The 10,877-nt window shown below is 47.8% G+C and overlaps 1 protein-coding gene across 1 annotated transcript in view; it reads left to right on the top strand.

The window, feature by feature from the left end:
• SRSF3 (serine and arginine rich splicing factor 3) overlaps nucleotides 1-5,256 on the top strand; it is a 6,231-nt gene extending 975 nt beyond the window's left edge. Inside the window, exons 2-6 of the mRNA XM_009644575.2 lie at nucleotides 117-324; nucleotides 878-1,012; nucleotides 3,176-3,214; nucleotides 4,020-4,106; nucleotides 4,378-5,256. Coding sequence (XP_009642870.1) covers nucleotides 119-324; nucleotides 878-1,012; nucleotides 3,176-3,214; nucleotides 4,020-4,106; nucleotides 4,378-4,405 — 495 coding nt within the window. The 5' untranslated portion in view covers nucleotides 117-118 and the 3' untranslated portion in view covers nucleotides 4,406-5,256. The remainder of the gene's footprint in view (nucleotides 1-116; nucleotides 325-877; nucleotides 1,013-3,175; nucleotides 3,215-4,019; nucleotides 4,107-4,377) is intronic.
• Nucleotides 5,257-10,877: the final 5,621 nt, after the last annotated feature.

The raw sequence follows: 10,877 nt of genomic DNA, 5'->3' as shown, positions 1-10,877 counted from the left end.
AGAGCACTGCTGCTGGAGTTCCTGGGAAAAGCAATCAACAGAATTACTTCCCTTGTAAGTGAATAAACACTTGCCATGCATTAAATATACATGAGCTTTTTTTTTTTTTGTCCTAGCAATGCATCGTGACTCTTGTCCGCTGGACTGCAAGGTTTATGTGGGTAACCTTGGAAACAATGGCAACAAGACTGAATTAGAGCGAGCTTTTGGCTACTATGGACCACTGCGCAGCGTATGGGTGGCAAGAAATCCTCCCGGTTTTGCCTTTGTGGAATTTGAAGATCCACGAGATGCAGCTGATGCAGTAAGAGAACTAGATGGAAGGTAAAACGTGCTTCTTGCGTGTTTGGCGTGCCTGGTGAAAATAAGAGAAATTGTGGGTAGTGATACAGTTTAAATTGGGAAGCTTCAACTGGCAGAACCAAGGACTTGACACATTTGTTGTGCAATATTTATTTGTACAGTGGTATAAGAGTAGTCTTTCTTAATAGTGCAGGAATAGCATTGGGACGGTTAATTTTACATTTTGGAGTTGGGACTCCCAAAGTTAGATGTGACTTGAACCTTGTGGTGCGCATTAGTTAAATTCAAGATGGTGTTACTGTAAAAAGGCAAAACTGATCCAGGGGATTTTCCTTGGTTCCTTCTCTGCCTGCTTTAATAGCACGGTAAGCTTCTAGAATTGGCCAAACCTTTTGTTTGCTGTGCCGGAGTCTACTTTTTTAGACTCTGAATGCTGCGTACTTTGACTAATGTGTATACACAGAATGTTTTTTCTCCCCTTGTTGTCCATCCCTTTTCCCTCTCTTGATTCGGTAGGTCTTTGCATGCAGACTTGTCCCTAGACATGCTAACTGACGTTAGTCTCTTTTCCCAGAACCCTCTGTGGTTGTCGTGTCAGAGTGGAGCTCTCCAATGGTGAGAAACGGAGTCGGAACCGTGGTCCACCTCCATCCTGGGGCAGGCGTCCTCGAGACGACTACCGCAGAAGAAGTCCTCCTCCTCGTCGCAGGTACTCTAGGTCAAAGTACGCTCATTGGCACTGTTACCACTTAGTATCCTAGAAGCAGGCTTTTTTAAAAGCATGTTGATGGATAACATTCATCTATATGATCGTAATTCGGAGATGGCATATGCTAAAAAAAACCCCCAAACCCCACAAAATCGAGGTGAACTTAAGTTGTGTTGAATGTTGGCTTTTGTCCTTAGGTCACTGTGCAAGTTGGTAGTCAGCGCCCTCTGTCCTGGACTTATCCTCGTTCCTCCTAAAATCTGCTCATCTTCTAGTCACACTTTCCCTTTCTTCCCCATACTTCAACTTAGGCTGTTCCTTTCCTTTATTCCATAATGGCAAAACATGACATACAGCAGCTTAGCATTTCCATACAGATGTGTTTCTCCGCTTTGTTTGCACAATTTAAATATTTTCCAAGTAGGCAGCTGTTTAATAATAGATCAAGTAACAGTTGCTCTAAACATCTAGAATCTTTACACTTAGTTTGGAATTAAAACATCGTGTGATGATCCTGTCACTTGAGGTTTGCAAACCTGGCTCTAAAATATAGCAGGATTTTTGGTAACTGACCCGTTCTTGGACCCAGACTAGCTTGTCTGGTGGTTTAAGTCTGCAACGTGGTTTTTGCAGGACTGAATTTACCTGTTGCAGGTGAGTGAAGTCCTTACAAGTCAGGGTTTCAAGCTTACCCTTTTGCTGTTGAAAAATAACACATTAGGAGTATTTGTTAGCTAATAGATGGTTGTACTGATGGCTTGTTTTTCATTTTTTTTATGCTTTTTGGTCCATCTATTAATAAAAATGAACCCGTTACAGAGTCACCATCATGTCTCTTCTCACCACCCTCTGAGTCTGCATTAGCCAGTCAACTAGCCCTTTCAGCGTCATGTGACCAGCGCGCCCCATTCAGCTTGGCTGGTGTCGTTTCACATGACCCAGGCATGGCCAGTCGTCAGGTTGCACCGCCCTTTGGTTCCCGAGCATGCTGTTTTCTCTCAGCCTTCTCTCCAACCTTAACCAAATCGGCAGCAGCCACCTCGACCGCCCACACATTCCCGGCCAATCAGCTCAGCTGTTTATTTACCAAATGTCTTCACAACAACTACAGCAGCAGCCTTCGGCTAACAAAAAAGCAGGAAAAATCCACAACACCCCCTTCGCCAACCAACTAAATACAACGCAACATCTGGCAAAACCTTTTCAGCAAATTCTTCTTGGCAGTCAGTCCGGCAGCCTCACCTCACCATTTCTAGCTTGTTGAAACCAAAAACTAGTAAGTTTTTCCTGCTTATACAGTTTACTGCTGGTTAAAATAAGGAGTAAGCGGCTTATAAGTAATTACTTTTCTCAATCAAAGGCTGGCTGTGCATAATTGAGTGGTAACGTACATATGTTGCTTGAGAAAACTTTTAAGGGTGATACGGAAGCTCTTACACTGTGAATAACGTAAAAACCAGTATATTTGCATGTGAGATGCCAAACTAAATTTTTAATGAAGCTCTAACAAACTTAGCTTTTCCTTGCCAGAAAAATCCTATCACCTTTAAATGGTTTTACTAACAGTTTTCAAAACTTAAAACAATTACTTTTTGGGATGAACTGGGCCGAGCTAAGGTTATTTTTATTTTTAATTTTTTTTTTAAGAAAATAGTCTAAACACACTCTATGGCATTAAAAAAATGACAATCACAAATATGCAGTTCTAATGTAGCACTTAATGGCATTATCAGTATTGACACGGAGCGCATTTTCACTTTTTTTCCACTTGGTATCTCTTATGTCTTGTCATGGACCTTTTTGGCTTGCATGGGTTCCAAAACATTTGGTCTGTGCTATTTTTTTTTTTTTTTTGGAACCACTTGTGGGACTTTGGTGTGGTGTTCTGGGCAGTGTATTTAGTTGAAATGGAAAGTGTTGCATTGGACAACTCTGCTATGAAGCATTCTTAGTTAAAGTGAATTCGTGGTTGGAAACGTGCTGTTCACACTGAGCTTTGTTTTACTGCCTAATCTTTCCATGCCTTTTACTGGATGATGGATGCCAGTTATTCTTGGCACGTTCCCTGGGCCCAACAGTGAGTTTGACAAGTTGGGAAATGCCTCACCCCATTAATGCTGAAAGAATTGATAAAAAGCCTCACATCTCTTTTTCTGGTTCTAGATCACCGCGAAGGAGAAGCTTTTCTCGTAGCCGCAGCAGGTATGCATCAGTTCATTGTAGCCTGGACCGCTTGGTCTGGGAAGTTTAAAAGAAATGAACAGAAACAGCTTAATTTTTGGTCTGTGTGCATTAATGGACTCCAGCGTAGGCATCATAATTCAGTAAAAGGGAGAAATGGGTTTACGCTTGTCGTCTTGCTTGCCTGGAGTTCATGTATTTACACAGCGATTTGAGGTTCCAGGGTCATCTGTTGAAGGATATTAAGAATGGAAATAATTTGTTTTCCTGTTCTGCAGCTGCCCAGGGTTCCTGCCAGCTTTTCACAAAGTTTGTGTTAATGTGCTGCTCTCCTCCAGACACTGAGCCACAAGTACAGATAAGAAACATAGTGCGTGGGTGCTGCTCTCGCATGCTGCCAGGTGTCGGGTGGTAATGACGCAGCGGTGCAATGCAGTTTTGTGTTAGGATCTTTGCAGCGTCTGGAGTTCATAGGTGATTTTTACATTCCTGTAGCACAGGGTGCTGCGTTACTGTACAGGGTGCACAAGTGAGCATGGAGACACCACGTTAGCAGAGGCACGGTCGCTTGTAGTCTGACTCTGATTTAAACCACTGCAGAGGAACAGACAACTGTTCACAACACAACTTAAGCTGTGTTGTGTGGCTCAAGCTGATTATCCTTACCTGAAGGAAAGGCTAATACCATAATCTTGAACACGTTTCCCCTGGTTGAATAGTTAAAAACCTTAACTTCTGACGGGAAGCTCCTCAGGTAGCCTTCCTAACCTAATGAGTTCAGCTTTGCTTTGACGCTGTAATCATCTTGCTTTGTAATCGTTACCAGGTCCCTCTCCAGAGACAGAAGAAGAGAGAGATCACTCTCACGGGAGAGGAATCACAAGCCTTCTCGTTCCTTTTCCAGGTCTCGCAGGTAGGATGAGTCTTCCAGTGCTTACAGATTTTGAGTAAATCTGTAAAAACGATGGCTTTCGTGTCTCAGCAATATTGAAACAGGTCGTGGTGGAGAATCCTCTCCAGTTCCTTAACAATGCTCTTTACCTTAAAGAATTAAATACCCAGTTTTATTAAGGAAACATTATTTTTAAAATCCTTTGATGTCATTGACCATGTTGGGCTGGGGGGCTTGAAGCAAAATCTGCTGCTCTGGGCACCTGCAGGCTAACACGGTTTTTCTTCTTCAGTCGCTCTAGGTCAAACGAGAGGAAATAGGACTGTGAGAAGGAGCTGTGTACAGGAAGCAGTTAGATCTGAGGACAGGAGGAGTATGTACAGAACATTGTTTTGTTTTGAAACTTCATAAAGCTTGGTGCATTTTTAAAATGTTTTAGCTGTTGAACTTGCTTTGTTCCTTGTATCTTGTAACAGGTGGCAAATGTAAAGATGTGAATCTGTATATGGTTCTGAGCAGATCATATGATTTGTAATATTAATCACTTTACAATGTACCATTATACGTGATTTTTTTTGTTTGTGTTGAATGGGGAGCGGTTTGTCTTGCGTAGATAGGAGAATGTTTCTGGTGTCTCGCCATGCTGCGGTGTGTTTTGCTGGGATTCGGCTTTTGGAAGGAAGCATGCAATGAAGGGCTGTTCATTGCGGAAGCACAGCCGTGAGCGGTGTTCGTCTGTGCGGAATGGGACATAGATGCTTCGTAGTACAGTTCTCAGAAACAGTCAGGAACGTCGAGCCGGTGGCATGTGAGGGGAATGACTGAGCTGCAGTTTTATCCAGAGCTCTAGTTCCGACTTCCGTTACCTGGAACTGAGCTACTTTATATTATGTGAAATATAAATTTTTAGCCGTAGGGTCAGTTAATTTTGTACTTCATGTGACTAGAGTACTCCTTAAATAGGCGATTGTTTGATTGCCCATCTATTCCAGAACCTCGGAACAGACCAAATACACAGCAGAACTGACAACTGGAGTGGATGTGTTGAGTGTGTAATGGTACATTGTAGAAGTTATGAATTAAACATTTCTTTACTGTACAAGAATTTTCATGTCACTTGTAAAATGTCTTTTGTGAGATCCTTGGGATTAAAGTTTTGGTTACAACTTGTGGTTTAGTATTTAACTTGAGTACCTGCTGTATACAGTTGCTTCGCAGAACGTGCGCTTGGGTCTCGTGGTTTAACTTTGGTTCAAATGAAATGCGCCCTGCAGTATGGGGTAAAACTACACGCGCCGCATCCCGCTGCAACACCCGCAACAGTCACTGTTCGGGTGCTGTTGGAAGTGGGGGGTGTGCTCTGTGCCATCACATGCCTCCGTGAGGGGCAGAGCCTCACGTTCTGTCACCGGTGTCTGGTACCAGCGTTAAAGTGCAGCCTAGGCGAGCTTGGTTAGGAGATGGTAGCGTGACTTCTTGCTGCACAGTGAGCTCCATGATGCTTACTGGGAAAACTAGCTGGAGACTCCAAGGTTCACAGCACTTTTTGCATCCTGGATGTGGGTCGGTAACGACATTTAAGGTATTCTTCCTAGCTGTCAGTTTTGAAATTGCTGGTCTGTAAACCAGAGCTTCGCATGAAGATTTCACTTGGAGTGTAAAACCATGGCGTGGCTCAAGCGCACTTTGGAGCTCCCAAACTGCTGGATGGAGGTGGTTTTTTTGTTGTTTTTTTTTTCCTTCACTGTATCCAAGAGAAGATGAGCTGCATCACATGTGCCTTTAGATTAAACCCATCATACTGAACAGTCTTGTGGTTTAATTTCCTTCAGTTGTGGTACCCAGGCGGGGGCAAACCTCTGAGGGAAAGAAATTCTGCTGCTTCACCCCCTGCCTAGAAGGGGATGTGTAAAAGGGGAGCGTGGGCGGCACAGGGTCTGTCAGTTGGCAGCTGGGGCGGAGGTGTTGCTGCTGAGGTGTTTTGTTGGGTTTTTTTAACTACTTAGTACTCTTTATAGTTGGACTCAATTATCTTAAAGGATTCTGTGACTCCTGACAAGCAATTTAACAGCCCCCAGCCCAACCAGTGCCCTGTGGCATGAGCATAACCAAGGCTGCAGGCGGTGCAAAAGGCGCACACAGCCCTAAATCTTAAACTGGGAGCGCAATGAGCCTGAAAGCACAGAAGAATACCTCAGCTCTGCTCCAAACTGGTTTGGCCTCGTGAATTCACTGTTCTGTGGTGATGGATGCTGCTGCACCAGGGGTTGGTTGCTGCTGCTCATGGCAGATGTTCAGGCTGCCTGTGGTCCTTGGCATGGAGCTGGGCAGCGCATTCTCGTCCTGGCAGTGTTCTGTTCCCACCTTGGGAGAGCCGGGGCTCCTGCATCCCTGGGGCGTGTGGGCAGCGTCGGGCTCGCAGCCGAGACAGGGCTCCCAGGCTGGTGGTGTGGTGGCCTCTGCTGCGCAGTGTCGCGGCTCCCCGGCAGAGGTCGGGGTGGCCTCACCAGCCGGATGGGGCTCCCGTCCTCCTGATTCCGAATCGGGTTTGATCGCAAAACGTTGACAGGCTGACTCCTCTGGGGGGGTTTGTATTCGATGAAAGGCGGCCAAGGGCTGAGTTGATACTACGTGCCACACGCAGCCGTCTTCCCTTTTTTAATCCATGCTTCTCCCAGGGTTTGATTTGCGGCAGGGTTGCAGCTCTCGTTGCCTGGGAGCCAGCCTCTCTGCTGGCACCTCGGTTCCTCTTGTGGTTACACGGAGGGGGGGACCAGCAGGGGACCAGTAGCCTTTCGGCTACCGAGGGGAAAGGAGGGAAAGAAATCTGGTGTGCTAGAGAGACAGTGTATGCTGCAGGGAAGCAGGTTGTGGTTTTCGTACATGAGGGAGTCTGCAGAATGGGGAATATTTACCAGTTTGGGGCTTCTGACTTCATACTTTACCCCTCAGCTGAATGAAGAAGTTGGCTGGTGCAGAACTGCAGTTTTGCAGCAGGCTACTGGTTTTGATAGGGAACAAAATGAGCAACTTCTAGAGAAAGATGGGAAATGCATCGATTCTGGCTGTGCACAGCCCTTCTTTCAGGGTATAATTAGCAAGTGATATTTTTAATGCAGCAACGCATTCTCGGATTTAAGGCTTCCAGCTTGCCTCCGTGAGAGGGTGACCAGCACAGTGACTGGTAGAGCATTGTGGCTGGTGTTGGAAAAGTCTACTCAAATTAAATATACAAGGAAATGTTTGTGTTGAACTTCTAAAGCCAGGAACATCCCTCACTTCTCGCCAAAGATTCTTAAACCAGGAAGAGCCGCTAAGCAATCTGTCCTGGCCAGAAGAGGACAGACGGACGTTCTCCGGTGGCTCCTTGGCAGAACGAGGTGGCTCAGAGCCAGCCCTGCTCTGAGTGATGGGGGAGTCTCTCCCGCCCGCTGCTTTCTGAATTGTTTCGGGGCTGGGTTTTGTGGTACTCGCGCAAATGCGTTAAGCTGCGTTTCTAATTTGGGGAGAGGTTTAGCTGCCTCTGCTTTTGCCCGTCAGAAGCATCCTGAGGTTAATAGCACTGAGTCACGCAGACGCTCCTCAGCGCAGTATCTAAGCACGTCCCAGAAGCGCGTTAAGCGACCCAACTCCCCTCTTCATGTGCGGTTTGTTCTTCTCTCACCCTCTCCCTGGGGAGAGTATTGTGTGCAAATGGTTTGGCGAAGAAAGGGATTTATTTATTTTTCTTTTTATGTACATGCTGGTCTTTGCTTATGGCAGAGAAGATCATTTTAAGAATGCGCCTTGCACTTCAAGCAGAGAGGTTAAATACGTTCTTTCTTTCAATGGGGTGTGTTCCACCGACCTTCAGACAGGTTCAGCTAACCAGGGTTGTGCTTGGGTGAGAAACTGCGATTTTACCAAACACCCGCAGTGGTTCTAGTTAAGGAAATCACATTTTGGGTATGGTTGGGGAGCTGCTGCAGTTCACCTTCAAAGGGAACGTGTTGCTGGAGCTGTGCTATTCTGTACTCCAGTCACACCAAGAACTCAGATATATTCTTGATAGAAAATGCTTCCTACTCTCGGTCTCTGCATTGCTTTTGGTTTGGAGTCAAAAGGAGAGGTGAGAGACGCTGCGCCGTGCCCCTGGGTCTTCCAGCAGCAGCCAGCCGTGCCTGGAAGGGGCAGCTGATGAACAGCTACGTGCTCCGGCGGGGACCCCTCGGCAGAATTCACCGCTGGAAGTGACGACTGCCCTGGCACTTCTGCAGCTTTTTTCTTTCGCTGTTAACGCGACCTCTTCTCGGTTTCCAGTTTTACTTTCTTTTATCGTGATCCCATCGCCACAAGATGCCACAATGTCTCCCAACAAAGACCCATGGAGCGTTGGAACGTTGGACAGACTTTCTCCAATTTTTGCCGTCCCCATGCCTACGTTCAAATCACGCCCCAGAAATACTCTCCCAAAACCTGAGCTACAGTCGCCATCGTGGTGGCAATGTAGTCACCTACTCTGGTGCCAATGCAGCACTTGGCTAGGAGGAGAAAAAAAAAAAAAGAGAAAAAAATGGGGCATCAACCCCTTTTGCAAACAGAAGGCTGAAGGGCAGAAGTGCAATTCCAGTAGCTCCGGTTCGACCTTAGATCCCGCACGGCGACGCGATCGCACAGCACCCGAGACCTGCCGTAAAGAGGCGGGGCTCACTTTCCCTGTTGCTGAAATGCCGGTAGCTCCGATTTCACACCTCAACCTGCCAAAAAGAGGCAAAACAAAGACAAGTTTTTGCCTGGCAACTTTTGCAGTCATTTAGTAAAGCGGTGGCTGGAGCTGAAGCAGCGTCCCAGCCTGCCAGCCCACGCAAGAAGAGTTCTGGCTTCCTAGAAATCCTGTCACTGTCTTGGTTTTCTGTTTCATTTCTGAAGTTTCACTGAGGCGCTGCCGTCAGTTCCATTCTGTTAGTGCCCTTCAAACTAATACTGTTGGGGCCTAAAATAAACACGGGATCCAGACAAATATAAAATAGACTATGCAATAGGAACGCTATGTTCCCAAGTGATTCGTTCATCTATTATTTCATAATTTAGTAGCTGACATAACTTCTACTTGAACAGATCTTCACATTGATTCCAGTGGTGGTTCTGCTCCGGGCCTCAGAGTAATCTTAGCTGTCAGATTTTCTGTGGGAGTAATCCCAATCGGAAAAGGGGAATGTACCTCCTTCCCAGCTACGTTGTGCCACCCATTTCAGCGGTGTTACTCCGCGACCTCCCTGTGACACCCCAGGATTCATCCTGCTACAGTCAGAGTCAGACTGTCCCGTCCTTGGGTGCTTGGCTGGACAACACACAAACGCGCAGTCAGGTTGCCATGTCCCCCCAGCACGTGCAGACACCGCGCCGTGCCCGATGCCACCAGCAAAGCAGCCCAGCACCGTGCGCTGTGGTGCCAAAGGCCCTTGGCGAGTGCAGCCCTCCTCGGGAGCTGCGGTATCAGGGTGGAGCAGCGCTATCAGGGTGGGGCGCCGTGTCACCCGGGGTGTCACTTTGGAACCGGCTGAAAGATCACTACTGCCAGCTGTGAGAGAGAAGCATTTATCTCCGCCGCGGCCACAGGCTGCTTTGCCCATGAATATTCAGCAATATTCAGCGGCGTCTCCGCGAGGCAGCCCCGCTGCGCCGCCCAGCCTTTCCCCCGCCGCCGCCCGAGGCCTCGCAGTTTAGGCTTTGCTGCAAAATGTTTGCCGTCACTCGTTTCTAATTCCGACGTTATTTGCCGTCGCATTAAAACACAGTCGGTCACTGCAGAACGCGCCCCGGCTGGACCAAGTGCCATGCTTCCCGGTGCTAGGAAACGGTGGATTGATCAGCTTTTCCTGTGTTATTATGAGAAGCTTTTTGGGAGGAGGTTGCCCCAGCTAAGAGAGAGGCTTCAGGCATGGTGCGCCACTGCTCCTGCCAGCAGTAATTCTTCTGGCTGCCCGGTTGACGTGTCCTGCTCAGAAACTCATGGTTAAACTGACCAGATTCAGAGTCAGGAGTTCTCCCTGCACGAGGCCACTTTAGCAGGGACCGGTGGGGTATTTTTTTTGACCCCTGGGCATTTCCAGGTTTTCACGTTTCCCGTATGACCTCCCTCTTCATCTCCTTCCTGCTCTCATCGTGGCATCTTACAGTTTGTTGTCTACAAAGCCCAACTTTGTAGGAGGACGAGAAGGGCTCTGGTGCAGCATCGCTGCTGGCGGGTGACACACGGGACGTTTTTAACCCATTTCCAGCCTCTGTTGCACTGACGGCAGCTCCAAGATTCAGCAAAGTTCCATTCCCTGGCGCAACGTGGATTCTCACAGGCGAGGCAGAGAAACCAGTGAGGGAGGCTGAGAGCAGAAGAAAAAGGTTTTACATTGGCGCCTGGAACTTCCCAACTCAGATCCCCATTTGGTGGAACCGGGCAGAGCTCCACCGCGGCGCGTGGACCGTGTCCGTCCCCATCGCCAGGCCTGGCACAGCTCGGTGCCAGCGCTCGGTGTCAAGGCCAGGGGAGGTTCAGTGCAGGGTAAAAGCTGCTCCTTCACCCCTGCTCCAGGAAATCCTGCTGTGCGCAACCGACACGTAGTAAGGAAAGTGCAATCGACCCTTACCCCCGCGTCTGGGTGGCGGCTGTCATATCATCACTCATGGCTTTATTGGAAGTTGTACACACACACGGCTCTCCCCTCCCATTGCCTCTGCTCCGCACAGGACCGTGCAGCAGGGCGAGTCACCGTGCAAGACAGCCGTCCGGCCGACTGTCCGGGCTGTGTGGTCTGG

This window comes from Egretta garzetta, unplaced genomic scaffold (assembly GCF_000687185.1).
Source record: "Egretta garzetta isolate BGI_Z169 unplaced genomic scaffold, ASM68718v1 scaffold688, whole genome shotgun sequence".
Classification (NCBI taxonomy): Eukaryota; Metazoa; Chordata; class Aves; order Pelecaniformes; family Ardeidae; genus Egretta; species Egretta garzetta.
Note: the sequence above shows the minus strand (reverse complement) of the source record. Positions and strands in the feature narration are given on the sequence as shown.